At 37.7% G+C, this 20705-nt stretch overlaps 1 protein-coding gene across 4 annotated transcripts in view; it reads left to right on the forward strand.

Moving 5' to 3' along the window:
* Positions 1-16907: 16907 nt before the first annotated feature.
* LOC307176500 (centrosomal protein of 78 kDa-like) overlaps positions 16908-20705 on the forward strand; it is a 49131-nt gene continuing 45333 nt past the window's right edge. For all 4 annotated transcript variants that reach the window (XR_013824802.1, XR_013824803.1, XM_079902684.1 and 1 more), the window contains exons 1-2: positions 16908-16953; positions 18985-19155. Coding sequence is in view for 2 of the 4 variants with exons in the window: in XM_079902684.1 (XP_079758810.1) it covers positions 16936-16953; positions 18985-19155 (189 nt within the window). In the remaining 2 variants the exon portion in view is untranslated. The remainder of the gene's footprint in view (positions 16954-18984; positions 19156-20705) is intronic.

Raw genomic sequence — 20705 nt, forward strand, 5'->3', positions numbered from 1 at the left:
ATATGAAATCTACATTATGTAATTGTACACTTATTTCCCCCTTTGTGTATTCTAACTTCTTCCTCAGAAACCTAAGATGCCATCTTGCAGACTGCCCACAGTGGCTACAATTTTGGCAGCAGCAAAGGACAACTTTAAACATTTTGCACCTAAGGTGGCTTTGGATACCTCTGGATAGAAAGTACAGTCTGAGCCATTTTACAAAATGTGCGGCCATTTTACAAAACAGCTTGACAGTTCCTGCAAGTGTTAAACATAGAGTTACCCTATGATCCAGCAGTTCCACTACTAAATCTATACCTAAGGGAAATAAAAACTTATGTCTGCACAAAAGCTTGTAGGTGAATGTTCATAGAAGCATATTTCTGAAAACAAAAGGTGGAAAAAATTCAAATGTCAATCTGACAAATGAATAAACAAAATGTGGAATATCCGTACAATAGAATAACATTCAGCTATAAAAAGGTTTGAAATATTGATCCATGTTACAACATGGATGAACCATGAAAGCATTATGTAAAGAAAAGCAGCCACTCTCAAAAGATCACATATTGTATGGTCCCATTTATATGAAATGCCCATAATAGCAAATCTGTAGAGACAGAAAGGAGATTAGTGGTTGCCTAGGGCTGAGAGGGTTGACAGAATCAAAAAACATTGTTAATGTGTAATGGGTTTCTTTATGAGGGGACAGAAATCTAAAGTTGGATTGTTGTGATGGTTACACACGTCTTTTAGTGGTTGCACTAAGAACCACTGAATTGTATACATTAAAGGGTTAAATTATGGTATGTAAATTACATCCTAATAAAGCTGTTAAAATTATAATTTTATATTTATAAATTTGAAAATTCATCCAAAATGACAAATTCTTAAAACATGCAACGTAACAAGAATAACCCAAGAAAAGAAACATCTAAAAAATCTATATCTACTTAAAAACTTGTTTGTATAATGAAGTACCTTTACAGAAAATGATTTCCAGGGATAAATGGCTTTCCAAGTAAATTCTTCCAAATATTTAGGGAAGAAATATTGGTAATCTTACATAAAATCCTTCCAGGAAACATAAAATAATATATTGCTCAAAAATTTAATAGGCCAACATAAGCTTCAGATCAAAACTAAAAAGAATATTACAAGAATAGAATCATAGGCCAGTTTCTCTTTTGAACATGTATGCAAAATTTGTAAACAAAAGCACAAACTGTATCCATGGTATGTAAAACAGTAATATATCACAATCAAAGTGGCTTTATTCTAGTAATGCAAGGTTGGTTTAATGTTCCCACATAAAACTGATCCCAGGAATGAATTAGAGTGGGAAAAAAGTCATTTAAAAAAGAAGTCTTGGGAATTCCCTGGTGGTCCAGTGGTTAGGACTTGGCGCTTTCACTGCTGGGGGCCTGGGGTTCAATCCCTGGTCAGGGAACTAAGATCCTGCAAGGCATGAGGTAGGGCCCCCCCCCAAAAAAGAAGTTTTAACCAGGAGAAGCACAAGAGTGAATAAAAATAACAGATACACCTTATGAAAAGTAGGAGAAGATTATGGAATATTTGAAACTTTAAAAAAAAACAGAAATTGCTAAAGATTCAAGAGGATGTGACAAATGATGTACATAGGGAAAAAATAAAATAAAATAAAATATACAAATGATGGGAGCCCAAACATCCAGATACCCAAGTCCCATCTCTGAAAATCCTCATTCAATGGGTTCTGGATTTCCTCTATGTTTAAAAACCTACAGGTGATTCTGACAAGATTCATAGACAATGTAAAGCTTCTGATTTACAGGGAATAATACCATATTATTTTGTTATTTTATAGTTATATTAACAGGTTGTACTATTCACAGATAAGTCTGATGTCAAAATGCACTCCCCACTAGGGATAAAAAAGGAACTAGTACTCTCTACTGCTACTTGGTGGCAGCATGCATATACTGCAATGGCAATTATTGTAGGAATACAAATTAATGGAACATTTTAGAATTGGAAGACTACATAGAAGTCACCTAGTCAAGCTTCCAACTATTATAGTTGTGAAAACTAAGGCCCATATAAATGAAATGATTTATCTCCAAAGAGGGTTAGTGAAAGAGTATGAAATAAAAAATACCTCTGAACTTTTAATTCAGTGCTATTTTTATTAATCTCACTATTAGCTCAAACTTCAGTGTGACAGATTTGGGATTGAATTCTTGCTTGAACTTAGTGGTTGCATGCCTTTTAGTAAGTTACTAAAACACTTAACTTCACTTTTCACATATGTAAAATGGTGAGCCTTGACTGATATAGAGTATGAGATAGCCTAGCACTGTTTTTAACACAAGCAAGTACTTAAATTTTTTTGCCTTTCATCCCTATTAGACAACCTCTATTTTCTTAAGAATAAAAGTGTCTTTCAGCTAGCAAAACACTCCAGAGCTGACCACATTCTGGCAAGAGATATAGGATTCTTTTCCTTACTGGGGGGTTCTTTATACCTGATATTTGAACTGCACTGAAACATGAACTTCTCTTGTTTATACTGTATTAATGGACTTGATAGATGAATTTTAAAAAGTAATATGCAGGAATTAAGCTGCATGACTCTCAAGAAATATAATTCGATAGTGGTGGCTAGAATGATAAACAGTGTTTGGATAGGGAGTCCATATTGGATATGAACAACCTGTACTCCCATTCGTCTATTAAGAATAAATAGAATCCTTTAAAAATCTGTTTTAAAGGACAGTTATTTTCTTCTACCTCATTTAAGTTACCTCAAGAAAAAGACAATCTCCTGAATCCTTGTTTAAAAGGCTTTTAATATAAAGCACATAATTTTTTGCAACATTTCCCAAACTTTTCATTATCAAGTTAGCTGAGGCTTCTCAACGATTATCATTTCACAACAATATTTCCATTTTCACCTTCTTTAAATGAATTGGCCTCATAGATGTGCCATTAAAACAGAGCTTCACCCTCAACATATTTTAAAGTTTGTATTCAAACAGTATGAAGAAAACAGGATCAGGGAATTCAGCCATAAAAGTGAATGGATTACTGATACATGTTACATCATGGATGCAACTAAGTGAAAGAAATCAGACACGAAAGGCCACATATTGTATGGTTCCATTTATACGAAATGTCCAACAGTGGCAAATCCATACACATGGAAAATATTATACATTAGTGGTTGCCAGGGATTTGGAAGAGACGGAAATAGGGAATGACTGCTTAAAATGGTTGTAGGTTTTCTTTTGGGGTGATGAAAATGTTTTGCAACTAGGCAGTGGTGACAGTTTCATAGCATTGTGACAGTACTAAATTCCACTGAATGGTACAGTGAATTGTAAAATGATCAAAATGGTGAATTTTATGTTATGTTCATTTTACTACAATAAAAAGGAGAAAGAAATAGGGAAAGACTTTGAGTTTGGGAAAGTAAGGTGAACTGGTCAAGAAAAAGACAGCTCTACTATTCAGTTTTCTCTCAGCTCTCCCAGTGCATTAATCCTCAGCAAAAAGTAGCGTGAACTTGTAGATGACAGTCATTCAACAGAGTCCAGGGAAAAGTAAATAAAATAAAACCCAACTCTTCTTCTTTAGCACATCTATGAAATGTTAACTTGCTGCTCAGCCACGTGGACATTCATGAGGACGTTTCACTTTAGGTGTCCTCTACTCCAGTACTTTACTCACAGCTCATTCACACATGTATGCAACAGCATTTCTTAATTTAATGGACTCTGCAGTGCTGGTTGTGATCAGTCTCATGAAAAGAAAAGGGAAGGAGGAAAAAGCCTCCACATTGGCTTGGTGGTCTTGGGATGAAATGGATGCAGAAGACAGTTTGATTGTCAAACTGGAAACTTTTATTTTCCTTTTCCTCTTCTTTTTATCTTTCCTATAAGGTCTTCTGTCCACTTCCCACCGCCTTCTTTCAAACAGGAAAGACACTAATTAGCTGCTGGATTTTTTTTTGTTAAAACAACTATTGTTTTAGATTTCTTGTTGTCCGCTGAATGTTATTGTTTTTACTGCCAAATGAGCTCCGGTGGTTGATGTAGGGGGTCGCTTGGGAACTTAACTTTTTCAAGTTTAAGTGGAAAAGTTTTTTTGTTTGAATTGGCTTTTACTGGGTGCTTCAAGATTTGCTCTTAGCTCTTTGATGGGGGACTGAGTAGCACTATGTTTCCTTTGAGGTCCCAGTAAATAAAGGATCCCATGTCCTCCTGGGCACTTTATCGTGATTTTGCTGTGTGTGTGCTCTCTAATAGCCAGATGCAGATTCCAGGAAAACGACATATAAATGAATATAAATAATCTAATAGTTTTAGAATTTGCTTTGGCCATACTCCTGGTCTCATTCTACTTCTTGTAGCAGATGGCTTTAAAGAGCATTAGCTATGTATATATTAAATATAATATACATATACCAATATTAAATATTATATTGGTGTATAAATGTAATATATTACTGTTTAAATTAGTGTATAACAATTGTGTTTTATATTAACATGTATTTTTGCATAGCATATATTGTACACAAAATATATGACTAATGCAATATATTTATATGTTTAATATGTTCATTCTATTAATATATCATGCAATATTGATTATAAAACAATTACATCATAATATATAAATATATAATTATTATTATCTGATATAATACATTATATTTAAAGTATTCTATATAACACAATACATAATGTATTATTATAAGACAAATATATTACATAAATATAATACTTATATAAAGTATATATATTTTAATTATACATTACACATACAAGTATGTATAACTATTTATAATTTTATTTATGTAGGAATCTTTTCGTAACAATTGATGTAAAAATATGCAAAAATTTAAATCAAATGGGCCATAATCTCACTACCTACACATAACTACTTTTAAAATCTTGAACCCTGTCTAAATCATGCTTACATATCGCTCAACCTGTTTTTCTACACATGCACATATACACACATTTATACACAATATATATGTATACTACCCGTTTTCAGTTCAATGTATATAAATATATGATATATATAATTATATTCCTGTGTATGTATACAAATATAAATCAAAGGTATGTGTAGGGCTTCCCTGGTGGCGCGGTGGTTGAGAGTCCACCTGCCGATGCAGTGGACACGGGTTCGTGCCCCGGTCCGGGAAGATCCCACATGCTGCGGAGCGGCTGGGTCCGCGAGCCATGGCGGCTGAGCCTGCGCGTCTGGAGCCTGTGCTCCGCAACGGGAGAGGCCACAGCAGTGAGAGGCCCAGGTACAGAAAAGAAAAAAAAAAAAGGTATGTGTATAGGTATGTATTTCACATATTTATATAAATATATCATATAATGTATGTGTATATAAATACATGATTATATACATACATATACACAAATAGACTTATTTAAACAACAGAGACCTAAATAAACAGTTCTCGAAAAATAAAACTAGTTATGTCTCACTGTTTCAATAACAGATTATAGTTTTCTACTGTATGTGCTTCTGTAATTGTTATGAACAATTCCCATTTGTTGAATGTTAAGTTGTTTTAATTTTTTGCCATTATTAATGAAGCTCTGAAGAATATGGTGGGCAAAATTACTTGAAAAACTCTCCTGAAAGAAAAGAGTTAGGTATGCTAGGTTAAATGTAAACAACTTATTTTTAAGTGAAAGTCTATTTTTGAAGTGTGCAGTAGAAATTTCCAGGACCCATGAAAGAAGGGGGGGGGGGACATTTGTGAGAGTTATAGCTATATTAAGAGTGGATTGAAGATCTCGATAGCCTAGAACAGAAGCTGGCAATCCTGTTTTTATGGAGCCAAATGGCAAATATTTTAGGCTTTGTGGATCAAAGAGGCAAAATTGAGCATATTATTTAGGTACTTAAGTAACCATTTAAAATATTACCAGTTAAAATGTGAAAATTATTCATAGCTCATAGGCCATAAAAAATAGGCAGCTGTCTGGATTTGGAATAAAGGCCATAGTTTAATGACACACCTGACCTGACATAGAGACTTGTTGTTAAAATGGCCATGACCACATGGGAGGCAGGAGATAAGACTCCATCCCTACTAGATGGGAAGTTAGAACTAAACCTATCTATTCTAGCTTCACCTTTAATGAAAGGGTGTGCCAGTAAAAAATGTATCTGCTGGCAAAGGGAGACTAAGCCCAGATTCTCTTGGCCTCTGCTCTGGGTAGGAAACAGGTAGGAAATCTTGAGAATTCTGAACCCCAGATCTGTGTTCACAGTGTTTGTGTTGCAAATTTATTTGTGGTCTTGCAAACAGAAGGTAAAAAATTACCTTAAAATGCTCCCAGATCGGTGGTATTCCAAACACAGAACTAAACACTCTCTGGAGAAGTAGACCTTCAACCCAGGCCTATAGTCTTCCCACAGAAAAAGTTTAGCTAAACATGAGCTCATGATCTAAATTTACACAATAATGAAGAAATCAGCTACAATGGGAGAGAATCAGCAAAAACAATCAATACCAGAATTAGATTCCCAAGGCCATCCATTGAATGTTGGAATGATCAGGTGCAAGGCAGAAAATATACATAAAACTAGAACTGAAAAAAGGAACAGGGATGTTTTAAAAGACTGGGTAGGATCTTTAAAATATTTTTAAAGTCCATGTCATTGATAAAGCTAAAAACTCAAAGGTTGTGTAAAACAGCAGATTAATCATGGAGAAGAGTGAAATTATGCTGTTTTTAAAAATATGGCAAATCAGATTTTCTGCCTAATTATATAAGTACATTTCTCTTAAAAAATACACATATTTTAAAGACTTATTGGCTGTAAAATAACTAAAGGATATTTCAGAGGGCTTCTCTCCAAAGAAAAGTGTGAAGTAGCAAAACACAGAAAGTCGAGGGGAAAAAAATGTCAATATATACATTGCTATAGGGTGAAGTAAACCTTAGGCCAGCAACAATGTGGAGGAGCTCACCCTTAGGTACTTACAACTAAGCTGGAATCTTCAAAAAGTTCAGTTATTTATAACTAAAAAGATTTCTTAAAATTAATAACCAAGTGTTTTAATTGACATCAGAAGAGCAAAACAATAAACCCTCAGAACATAGAAAAAATAGATAATAAAGATATGAGCAGAACTTAATAAAACAGAAAAAAGTATAAAATTGAGGTGATTTAGTAAGTCAAAAAATATTCTTTGAAAATATTTTAAAAACACACTTTGATTAAGCAAAACAAAAACAAAAGTAAATAATACACAGAAAGAATCAGGACAATGTTATAGCAGAGAACATATGAAATGCCAGTAAATTTGAACATTTATGTAAAGTGGACAATTTCCTGGCTCCTAGAGTTTACCAAAACTGACACAGAAGAAATATATAGCTGGAGTTCTTTCACCAGTAAAGGAATTAAGTCAATAGTTTACAATCTTTCACCAAGAAAATAACAGACCCACCCAGATCGTTTGGGTGGGGAATTCTATCAAACTTCTATTAAACAGATAACATCAGTAGTAATAAAGAAAAACTTCTAGAGAGTAGCAAAGGAAGAATGCTCCTTTATTTATCTTATGAAGTCTATATAATCCTAATACTGACAATAGATTAGGACTGTAAAGAAAAAGAAATTTACAGGTCAAATTTACTTGTAAGTATAAAAGCAAAAATTTTGATCTACGATATTAGCTACCCAAGTTCACTAGAGTAAGAAAAAGCATGAGCAAGTTAGGTCATCCAATGAATGAAAAGGTAGTTTAATGTCAAGAATATATATCAATAGATTGAAAACACCACATTTTCTTTCTTTCATCTGTCTCTTTAAAAAATTGATAAGTACTTATATTGATCTCTCTTGTACTAGGCACTGTGCTAAGTCACTTACATATTTACTTCTTTAAGCCTTCTATTATCCCTGGGGGAAGGTTCTATTTTCCTTCCATTTCTTAGGTAAGACTTTAACCCCCAGAAAAGTAAAGTAACATTTGCAAGTTTCTGTGAATGGTCAGTGATGGGACCAGTACAGGAACATCCAAAGTCTGTGCTTGGAAACAGTGCCCTATATTGACACTCACATTACAGATGAAAGGAAAGGAAGCATGCACTTACCATATAGATTAAATCTCACATTACACGTTAAAGGAAAGGAACCATGCACTTACATTATAGATTAATACCCACATAACAGGTTCAAGGAGAAAAAGGCATGTGCTTCTCTCAAAAGTTGTAAAGAAAGCATATCTATTTCTAACTATATTTCCCAGTTTCTTTTGCTTATTTTCTGACCTTTGTAGTGCATTCTGCCGTGAGGAAAATTTTAATTCTTATATAATTAAATGTATCCTTTTTTTCTTTGAATCTTAGTAAGGTGATCCTCATGAATAATTTATTTCAAGTCTACCAGGTTTCTGATACATTTACAGTTTCATTATTTTTTTACTTTTAACTAGTTGCTGTATCTAGAATTTAGTAATGATAGCCATATTTTCCCACTTTTGTTGAATAAGTTTTGCTACTGACCCAAAATGTCCATTTTATTTTAATCTCAAATCCCTTATGCTCTTGCCTCTAATTTTAAGATGTTTCCTATCCCACTGGTTGTTTTGTCTATCTGAAACAAAATGCTACCTTAATTATAATGTAATTATAATATAATAAGTGTAATTAGTAAACATAATACCATATATAATAAATAGCATAATATAAAATAACAAAATATAATTTACCATATAACAAGGTCAAAAAAGAACAAAACTATACAATCACTTGAAATATCCCCCAAAGATATTTTATAAAATTCAATATTCATTTCTAATTTAAATGAAATAGTAAAATAGGGATTGATGAATGCTTCCATAGTAAGATGAAATTATATATCTAAAAGAGAAAGAGGTAAATGATAAACTTTAGTAACACTGGCAATAAATATAGGACAAGATGAAGATGCCTGATATAATCTTAAAGAAAAAGTATTATGTAACATTGTCTTTGCAGCACTGATGAGTTCAGTGAAAAGAAAATCTAATAGAAAAGAGTATCTCGTTCTGCTTAATGTCTGTACACTTGTCCATTGCATGAACATAACAGCTTATTTAACCAATATGTTACTGATCTGCATCTGGATTTCTAGGTTTTCATGGAATTTTATTATGCACAATTGTTACAAACTCTAGGACTTCCTCTTAGGTTTATATCTTTTGAAAGAAACAGTATCTCCGTAGATGGGTTATGTGGGCTGGCTGCTAGCAGACTATGGCTACTTCTCAGTTCTTCCCTTTACATTCCTAGTCAATGTGAAAACGGAAGGCAAGAAGGTCTTCTGTTTAGAGACTCTAAAGATAGGTCTTGGTGATAAAGCCTTGGTGGTAAAGGCTAAAAATATCAACCCAGAACAAGTGTTTTTCTAGCTGTAACTATGTGTGATTCCCTTGGTTTTATTCTGTAGAGGATGTAATAAGACAAGACTGTAGGATCTGCCCTCAACGTGCTTCCAGTAAGATGAGCTAAGTCAAGTATGGTGGCATATCTAATTCAAGACAAAATATAATGGCTCCTTTTCTCTCATAGCAAAACTTCGTGGAGTGAATATCGAAGTTACTGTAGGCTCTTAATTAAAGGAACACAATAAATCTTGTATTGGAAGGTGGTTATTCTGGTCTCTTTGCAGAGATGAATTGGAAATTGTCTAGAAGAAGGAAAATTAGCTTAACCAAAGTTAAACTCATAAATAATTGAGCATCTGTGGCCTATGTTTCTCTTTGATCATAATTTCTCCCAATTTATAGACCTCTTTGATACCCGATTAATCATTGTCAAAGATGCAATTAACAATGATTATTACTGTGTATTAGGTTTTGCCTGGGCTCTGAAGAAACCATCGTAAATTATGAGCTATGATTTTCACTTGATTTTCTCACAAAGAACAATCAGAACTCCTGGTCTTAAGTGGCTTGGAATGTGAAACTAAGAAGTCTTTTAGATATTATTAGAGGATCCCACAGAGCTCATTGGTGAAAGTTTGGAAAACATTGGGCTTCTTAAAATTAATTCTTGTAGTGTGTTACGAAAGGTGACTGAACCAAAAGGATAACAGTGTTTCTGGTTCTGTTGTTAGCGTTCTCCATGGAAACATCATGGAAGCTTCTGGACTCAATTTCCTTCCCCATGTGTGAATGTCACTGAAAATATCCAACTCCATTCTATCCCCATATAACTTCAGAAACTAAGCAAAATGAAGACTCAAAATTCATTTCAAATAATGAAATGAAGATATAATGTAGAATGGAACTGGGAAAATGCCTGGTTTAAATTGTGGAAAGTACCAACTATACAATTCTGGATAAGTTGCTTAATCTTGCTTAGTCTAATTTAATGCCCATCTCACAGGATGGTATAATGATTAATTTAATATCTTTGTATAACATACAGTGTTATGTAACTTCTTCTTGTTCTTGAGTAAATTCATATCTTTAAGCAACTCACTTTCAAAAATAGTTACTTGCTTAAATTACTCTTACCTTCTATTATCAGCTGAATTGTGTCCTGCTCAAGTTAGTGTGGAAGTCTTAACCCCCAATACCTCGTAATATGACTGTATTTGGAGGTAAGGCCCTTGAATAGGTAATTGAGGTCAAATGGGTGGGCTCTATTCCAATATGACTGGTGTTCTTATAAAAAGAAAATATTAGGACACAGACATGCACAGAGAGAACAAAGTAATTATTAGTAACCACGATCATGTCGTGAATGCACGGAATACGTCACCATTTGCCAACCACCGTGTCAAGTCAGCAGAAACTACAGAAATTAAGAGCTCACCGCAGAAATTCACACACCCTTGCACTAGGTAAGGGACCACAGGCAGACGTTCACTCAGCCTCTCATGTGTCCCTCACGGAGTGCACGCTCTCTCCTGGGCGGGGCGAGCACAGACACTTATTGGGAGTTTTACTACTTTTAAAATGGTTGATACAACCATGTCTCACTGGATGAGTCAACAAACGCTTTTTGTAAATCCAAATTCTCCACACCTCCTACCTTTCGCGTTGCCCTAGTCTCAAAGCTCCTACCCCTGCTCCTCAGGCCGCGTCCCCATGTGAGGCGGGGCTGCGTGCGGACGCACGGCGAGCGCGCAGTCGTCCTCGAGTCCCGCCCCCACGGAGCCGCCGCCGGTTTGAACAGCATCCCCGCGGGCGTAGGGCTATGAGGGAGGCGCCAAGGGCCGGCGATTCGCCGCGGGAGGGGGCGCGGGAGCGCGGCATGGAGGGGCTGGCCTAGCTGGGGCTCGTGGCCCTGCGTCGTCTGGCTGCGACGCGGGTCCTGCGCACGCTGCGGGGCCGCAGCCGCCGGGAGGTGAGCGCCCGAGGGGCCGGGAGGCGAGCCGGGGACCCCAGGCGGGTGTGGGCATCGTGTCCACAGCCAGCGTCCCCGAAGCCGCGCTCGGGCCGTGATCACTCGGTGAAGCTGCGCTGCGACACAGCAGCCGACTTCTTCCCGCGCTGTGAGGACCTGTGCGCGCTGCAGGACTCAGTGCCTCTGCCGGCGGGAGGGCCTGCTGGTCTTAACGCCGACCGCTTCCGCGGGCTGGACTGGGTGCCGCCCCTGAGCACCCTCTGTCCCTGATCTGTATCCAGAGCTTCTTCCAGCCACAGCTGGGCGAGACAGGTTTGTAGTTCCCGCTTCCGGGGGCTGTCGTGTGGGCGCTGCGAAGCGGGGTTTTAGATGGTGCAAGGTGGAGGCTGGGCACTAGAACCGGTGCCCAGTGCCCGGGTGTGCGTGCACTAGACGGGGCGTGCAGCCTAGGACTCCTGCCAGCTCGGTGACCCTGGCCGAGTGCCTTAAGGCTTCTAGGTCTCAGTGTACTCATCTGTAGCATAGGCTTAACAGGACCCACTCTCCGTGGCGGTTACAAGGACTCTCTGTTAATGCTTGTAGACTCTGCAATGTAGAACACTTAGCACGGTTTGGAGCACCGTTAATGGTTGCACAGATGTTACCTGGTGTGTTGAATGGCTTTGCCTGGTACAGGCCAAAGCGATTAGGAAACTGATATATCCCAGCTTCATTTCCTTTCCACTAAAACAGGTCTCAGGATAAAAAAATCTTTTTTTTTTTTTTATAAATTAGTTTTATTTATTAGCTGCATCGGGTCTTCGTTTCTGTGCGAGAGCTTTCTCTGGTTGCGGAGAGCAGGGGCCACTCTTCATCGCGGTGTGTGGGACTCTCACTGTCACGGCCTCTCCTGTTGTGGAGCACAGGCTCCAGACGCGCAGTCTCAGTAGTTGTGGCTCACGGGCCTAGTTGCTCCGCGGCATGTGGGATCTTCCCAGAGCAGGGCTCGAACCCGTGTCCGCTGCATTGTCAGGCAGATTATCAACCACTGCAATACCAGGGAGGCCCCCAAAAATCTTTTTTTCAATAGTCATATCATATAGTGGAAAGAGCACCGGTGTGAAGGCAGCTTAGGGTTTGAATTCCAGGGCTTATGCTCTCTGTGGCCTGTGCAGGTTACTTTTGAACTGCAATCCCCACACTTGTAAAATGACATTAAAAACCACTCTTTCTGAGGGTTCTTACAATTAATTAAGCAGGTTATGTGTGTAAAGTATCCTGGCACTTGAATGAGTTGTTTGAACCAAGCGCTGCTGGAGACGATGCTTCTGCCCTAGGTAATCTCCCCTTCTACTGGGCAGCAGGTAAACACAAGCACAGTAGTCAGTTCTCTGGAAGAAGTGAGTTCTAGTGCTGCAGAGCACAGAATCTTTTTGTTTTTTAATTTAATTTTTATTTTATATTGGAGTATAGTTGATTTACAATATTGTGTTTGTTTTAGGTGTACAGCAAAGTTATTCAGTTATACATATATCCATTCATTTTCAGATTCTTTTCCCGTGCAGGTTATTATAGGATATGGAGTAGAGTTCCCTGTGCTATGCAGTAGGTCCTTGTTGATTACCTATTTTATATATAGCCGTGTGTATATGTTAATCCCAAACTCCTAATTTATCCCTCCCCGCCACCTTTCCCCTTTGCAGAGCACAGAATCTTAAAAGGGAAAGTTCAGGGTAGGCTCCTTGGAGGAGGTGCCATCCTTTCTAAGGATATGTAGAACCTCCTGGGGTGGCAGGAGGGAGCAGTGTGTCAAAGGTTGAGAAATATAAGAAAATATGGCAAAACTAATGTACAGGACTGGAACTCAGGGTTTGGGAAAGAAATGAGAGTTGATACTGGAAACCTAGTGGGGACAAACATAAAGGGGCCTTGTTTGTCCTGTCAGAAGTTTGGATGTTTATCCTGAAGGCTGTGGGAAACCCTAATAAACAATAAGATGGACTTCTGGTTTAGAGGCTCACTCGGACCTCCATGTGGAAGGCAGTTGATTGGGTGCAGGGTGAATTGTAATCTAAAGGTCCCACTTAAGTTATAAAAGGTTGGACTGCATTTTGGAGATCTGAGAGAGAATGGGTGGGGCCTGGTGACCAGCTAGAAAAGGAAGGGCAGCAAGCTTGGGTGACAGTTTACAGCTGCATCTTTTTGTGAGATACAGAGCACAGTAGGAAGGGATTGGGGGTGGGGAGAGGATCTTACTTGATCTTCAGTGCTGTAGAGGGGCCTGGTAGACGGGTCTGGGCCCAAGGTTCAGATCTGGGCTTTTTGGGAGGACAGGTGTTTGAAGGCATGGGAGATACTTAGGTTACCCACAAGACAATACAAAGAATCATGGGTCTGAGAGTTTTTTAAGTGAGTGTATGTATATATATTATTTTTAAAATTTTATTTATTTATTTATGGCTGTGTTGGGTGTTAGTTTCTGTGCGAGGGCTTTCTCTAGTTGTGGCAAGTGGGGGCCACTCTTCATCGCGGTGCGTGGGCCTCTCAAGTGAGTATATTTGAGGATGTTTATAAGCTGAGAGAAAGTAGCCAGCAGAGGAAGGGTGTGAAGATTTAGGATAGGAAATGATTGTTCATTTGTTTTCAAAAAGCTGAATACTTATCGTGTGCCTGGCGTTTTTCTAGGATCTGGGGTTCACACCATCTGTTATCTCTTCTACAAGGACAGTTCAACTCATCCCCTTGGTGAAGAGAAGTCAGATCATTCTTTGCATCCCATTCAGGTGTAGGAACTGTTCTGTACCTCTGAAGGGACTTTACTTAAGCAGAGTAATAAGTTAGAAATCAAAAGAAATTACAGCTGGAGGGGACCTAAAAGGCCACTGTACTTAATTTTGCCACATATTTTACATTGAATGTAACAAAAATTTATTGTTGAGCCCATTCTCTTCAGAGTTCCTTCACTGAACTTCCTTTATGTCTTGCATCAAGTGGGGCTAGTTGTAGATTTTGGCCTCCTCCTAAATTTGCTTCTTCATCCGTATTACATTTTGCCCGGACTATGGCAGAAGCTCCTGGGTGGTTTCACGGCCCCTGGGCTCCGTTCCTCTGTTTATCTGCCTACTCAGTTTAAGTGATCTTCTAACGTAAAAACATACGCTTAAAATAATGCTGCTAATGGCTTGGCCACACCGAGTTAGTGCATACTAGCCTCCCAGCGTGTGCTCTGCACAGAGGCGTGTAGTCTGAACTGTGCTCGGCCAAGCCTCATGGGGCTCTTTGGCCCTGACGAAGGGGAGCTTTTTGTGATCACTCCCTTTATCTAATCGGTCCTTCAGCAGCGGGGTGCCTTTTTCTAATCAGCGGAGGCACCCTACTCAGCCAGTGGTAGCCCCAGGCCTCATCACCTGTGGGATAGAAGCCATGCTCTCTCCCAGGCTTGCTTCGGCCAGCATCTCTATTTTCCTTTCTGTCTCTTCTCACACTTGGACCCCTGGCCTTTAGTCATCCCCACCTGCAGTATTTAATGTGCCCAGCAGGTGTCAGGCTTGAGTGTCTTTGCACAGATATTCCCTGTGCAGTTAATGCACATTGTACTCCAACTCTGCATACTCTCATCTTTCTAGATTGTACTTCAGGGTTATCGTGAAGCCGTCACTTAGATATAACTTTTTGCCTCCATAGGAACCTCTGTGCATAAAAGTTATGGTTCTTTATCTCATGTGATTGAAATTTTGAGTTTATACCTCTCCCTCCTTAATGAAGGCTTTAAGGGCAGGAGTCGTTTCTAATCCTTAGCACAGAATAGATGCTTTGTTTTTTATTTAGATGCTTTTTTTTTTTTTTTTTTTTTTTGCGGTATGCAGACCTTTCACTGCTGTGGCCTCTCCTGCCGCGGAGCACAGGCTCCGAACGCGCAGGCTCAGCGGCCATGGCTCACGGGTCCAGCCGCTCCGCGGCATGTGGGATCCTCCTGAACCAGGGCACGATCCCGTGTCCCCTGCGTCGGCAGGCGGACTCTCAACCACTGCGCCACCAGGGAAGCCCTTTAGATGCTTTTTAATGATGATAAAATATATGGTTTAAATCACTCATTTTACAATAATTTTGGTTTAGGTTGTGACAGAAATAAAGTTTACAGAAGTCGTGTTCCTGCGATTAGAAATAAAGATGTGACCTTCTAGTTGTGTAAAGCTCTTAAATGCTGTGTAAGTGCGTCGTGTGCGCTAAGGAACCTGGAGCTAAGTGGGGTAGTTGTGAGAGAGAAAGACTTAACTATGTTAACAAAGGTAAGCCTTCATTGTGTCCTGCCAACATTTGATAGTTGCTTTGGGGGCAAACTAAACCAATAAAATTTTAAACTTGTTCTCCCCATTAAATGGATTGAATAAATCGGCCACTTCGGTGTACCTGTGTCTTGCGAGTTGTCCACTTGGAGATGGAGATTTAGAAAGTGAGTTTCAGTCTTGTTCAAGTCTCTTCCCATCAGACTGGTCTCGTGATTTCCTACACACCATGTTACTTCCTGTCTACCTTTTCTTGGTGTTGTTCATGCCTGGATTATCTCCTGTGCCTGCTCAAACCTTGGACCATTTTCATTTGTACCATGGAAGTTTGTCATGCTGGATACTGTCAGAACTAATTTTACTTAAGTTTGTGTTAAGCCACAAACCACACATTTTGTATATTTTCTGTTTTTTGTGTTTGTCTGTATTTTAATGTTTCTCTTCAAGAAATATTATGGGAAGGGAAATAGCAAGATGTAAAGAGCAAAAAAGTCATGATGATCTTTAAATTGTTAGAACATGTATCTGCAGTCATAATTATAATAAACTGTGGTATGTGTTAAAATAGGAAATATATGTCATGTCCCGTAAGAGCAGCAAACTCAGTGGTGTTAGTGGGGGGGTGTCATGGAAGTAATCACAAAGCAGGTGACTGTAAGTTGGGGTCCTGAAATATTAGTGTGTGTTCCCTGTGTCCAGTAGTGGTCTGGAGGGGTCAGGAAGCCTGCCTTCAATTTGAGGGAACAGAGGGTTTGAGGTTCTCTCTCTTCTATTGCTCTAGTATACTGCATAGCAGCTAATAAAATACTGGGTTTATAGTTGACATTTAATTCGATGATTGATCATCAAGATTGGCATGTATCATTGGAAATGAAAATAGGAAGAGTCTTAAGATTTTTAGGTTTTTCTTTTTTTTCCTATGTCTGAAAATGTATGTAGTATTTTACTGAGTGGTTGGGAATAAAGTTTGCAGTATTCAGTGTATTCAGTTTTAGTATCTGAATAGAATTAAACTGCTGCTCTTAACTGGAATAACACTTTGTTACTGACAAGTTTTAGAATGCATCTGTTCGTCAATTATCTGTTTGGGAAGATTGTAGTTAATGATTTTAAGAATGTGGCTATAAACCTCCAATTGACTCAAGAAAAACAAATAAGTCAAGATTGAAAAATGTATAGGCTCTTCATCTTATTGTGTGTGTGTGTGTGTGTGTGTGTGTATGCGTGTGTGTTTTTCTGTTATTTGTCAAGGTGTAAAGAACTCTATCACTCTTAAGACAGTAAACTTCACGGGGTGTAATCTGACATGGCAGGGAGCAGATCACATGGCCAAGATCTTAAAGGTGATTTTTTTATGTTTGAACTTTCATGAAAACATATATGATTGAAGCACATTAATATATTGGTACAAATGGCAGTTAATTTTTGTCTTTTGATATCTGTGAATGCAGATTTCGTTTTGTTGAAAGAGTATGACCAGTTTTCAGTTTGGGATTCTACCATTTAGTAAAGATAGTCCACTTAATTTTAGAAATAAGAGATTTAATATATAATACATAATAATACTTTTATGTAGTTTTAGTTACTGAAAACATTGATTGTGATACTGTCAAAAAACTATGCCATTATAGTCTTCAAGACTTAAATGAATCAAGTGTTTATTAGCTGCTGTAGTTTATAAGCTAATAAAATAACTACATCAGCAATTTGTAAATACAGTTTTTAAAATAATGCCTTACCAACTTTACAGTGGTTATAATGACTGTATTTAGGCCTAAAGTTATTTAATAATTTGACATGAAGCCTTTTTAATAGTTTGATGGTGCAGATCAGGGATAGGTAAACTATGGCTGGTGGGCCAGATCCAGCCTGTCGCCCGGTAAAGAAAGTTTTTTTGGAACATAGTCGCACCCATTGTTTAGAAAGTTTTTTTGGAACATAGTCGCACCCATTGTTTACATGGTAGCTATGGCTACTTTCACCCTACGCCAGTGGGGTTGAGTAGTTGCAACAGAAACTGTGTAGCCCGCAAAGCTGGAAATGTTTAAATTTAGATTTTAAAAATTGAAAAATTCTTTGAGCCTATACAGGGCAAGTGCATTGACCCCTGCGGTTGAAAACAGTCAAGAACTTGGGTGCCGAAGCCAAATGGCCTAGGTTCAAATTCCCTTTCTCTCATTTCATAGCTAGTGACCATGGACAAATCACTTAACCTCTGTGCCTCATTATGAGGTTTAAATGAACTAATTTGTATAAATAGTGCCTGGCACATAATAAGCACTGTGTAAGTGCTTGCTGTTATTTCTGCTTGCAGCTTTTATAAGTTATTGTTAATAGAAAAATGACACTAATGATTTTCGTTTTAGAGTGTCAAAGGCACTTTGAGTCTTTTATTTTTTCAAGAATGTAATGAGACTTTTTTCATTTAAAGTCAGTGTTCCCTATTACCATAATTTATTTTATGAATATAAAGAATTGAATGTCTTTAAGACAGTACGTGTGGTTAAATGTCAAACCATTATTTTCCCAAGGCACATCAAACTGGCTCTGCATAGTCCAGGCCTCTAAAGTTTGTGTGCATACCTTAGGTAACATGTGAAATCTATTTTGTAATAGTTTTTAAAATAATGCCTTGGACTTCCCTGGCGGTCCAACAGTTAAGACTCTGCGCTCCCAATGTAGGGGGCCCCGGGTTCTATCCCTGCTCAAGGAACTAGATCCCACATGCATGCCGTAACTAAGAGCCCGCATGCCACAACTAAAAGATCCAGCATGCCGCAAGTAAAGATCCGGCACAGCCAAATAAATATTTAAAAAAAATAATAATAATAAAATAATGCCTTAGATTTAGGAAAAGAAAATATTAGAACGTATTTGCCTTTGTATCATTTTTAAAATATCTGTGTGGTTTATAATGTACATACATTATATGTATAGAACTTCGTGTATATAATTTGTTAATAAATAAGATGCATATTAAAAAGTTTTCTTATGGGTTGCCCAGTCAGGTGTTTGGAGACCAGTGGAGGACAGAATGATGACATTTAGAGCCTCAGCAATGATAGAATTTAGAACCAATTCCCTGACTTAGAAGATCAGGAAAATAATTCATAGACTGTAATTGAGTTGTCCAACTTTACATAACTGTTCAGAAACAGGTCATCCAGTGACTGGAATCTAATCACTGACGGACTAGAATGTTGGTCACTGGACTCGTAAAGCAGAACTGACTGTTTAATTTCTCAGCTTGATTCTCCTGCCACATATGCTTGATATGTGTGTGTGTAAATCTCTGACATAATAAGCCATACTCAGTAGGCACACCCTGTTTCCTTATTGAAGCATCTTAATTTTGTCCCATTAAATCTTTGAAGTATCAGACTACCAGAAGGCACGAAGAAACCTGGGCTGAGAGTCTTCATTCCAGGAGACCTGATCTTGACTGTATGGCTGGTTTGAGACGCATCACTCTGAACTGCGACATGCTCATTGGTGACCTGGGTGCAAGTGCTTTTGCAGAATCTCTTAGTGAGGATTTGTGGCTTGTAAGTAAATTCTAAAATTGAAAATAATTGAATTTTTAATATGATACATGCTTAGCTTTTGGCATGATACTGTCGTGATAGGAATTTTTTTTAAAGCCTCATTTTTCTGATAGGTTTTATTTTGCTTGTAAACTTTCTCTATGAGTTGCATATATTCATTGTAGAAAATGCAGAGTTACAAGAGAACAATTACCTATAATCTTAATACCCAGACATAATCACTGTTCATTTTGGTGTATATACTTTCAGTCTTTTTTTTCTATGAATATATTTTGTACACTTAGGGATAACAAAAATAAAATTGTAGTATACTTGCTATTTCGTATTCCTGCTTTTTTCATTTAATGATGTATCATGTAGTATAGCATCATATTGATGTCCCATAGTTTAATCAATTCTTTGCCATTAGATTTAGACAGTTTGTTTTTCCCTGTCAGAAACATTGTGAATATGTTGTATATACATCTCTGTGTCCATCGGGATTACTTCTGTAGAATAAGGAACTAGAAGTGGAATGACCTGAGTGTGACATATTTTTAAGACTTTTGATACACATGGCCAAATTACCATCCAGAAATGCTATGCCAATCTGTAGTACACCCCAACAGTGGATGTGAAGCCTGCCTCTCACAAACACTGGCTTGTAGCACTTGTAAAAAAATGTAAAACTACAAAAATGAGTACCTCTCCATTTTCTATGCAAGTAGGATTACTCCAAATTTTATAACATTTTTCAGTTAATTTAGTATGAGCATTTTAGCAAGTCAGTAAATTTGCATCTCCTGCATCATTTTTTGTGATTGTTCAGTATTCCATTATATGAATATGCCACAGTGCACATAGATTATCCATTCTTGTATATAAGCTTTGTCCAGTTTTTCAGTTACAAATTGTACTCTGATATATATCCCTACCTATATCTCTGACTATTTCTTTTGGTTAAATTCTTAGAAAGAGAGTTGTTGCATCAAAAGGGTATAGACATTTTGAAGACTTTTCTTACAGAATCTTGGCTTAATCTGATAGGAGAATAACCACATTTTGTTTTATTTTGTATTCATTTGATTTCCTGGTGAGGTTTACTGGCTGTTTGTATTCCTTTGGCTAGTTGGTTAATTACACCGTGTGTCCATTCTTCTGTAGTGAGAGTTTGTAGGGGTTGTATCATATCCTGTCAGATCCGTATGTCTGACTTGCTATTTCTGTATGTCATGGGGTGTTGAAAGACTCCAGTTATTTTAATGTGATGGTCCACTCAACACTTAAATAAATGACTCATGATAGTTTCCTTTCATGTAATAGTTTTTAATACCTGTGCTTTGGTGATGATCCCTTTTGTTTAAATGAGTAGGTTGTTCAGCCCCAGAACTACTAGAAGTCATGATCATTTGCTCTGGTTTTTGTCTGACCTTTTACCGCGAGAGTTCTTGGCCATCATACTTTCATGATAGGTTTTTAGTATGTATTCTGTATTCACACATTGCTTGAATTTGTTATTAGTATGTATTCTCTATTCACACATTGTTTAAATATGTTATTATTTGTATCCT

Source organism: Stenella coeruleoalba, assembly GCF_951394435.1.
Source record: "Stenella coeruleoalba genome assembly, chromosome: 18".
NCBI classification, from domain to species: Eukaryota; Metazoa; Chordata; class Mammalia; order Artiodactyla; family Delphinidae; genus Stenella; species Stenella coeruleoalba.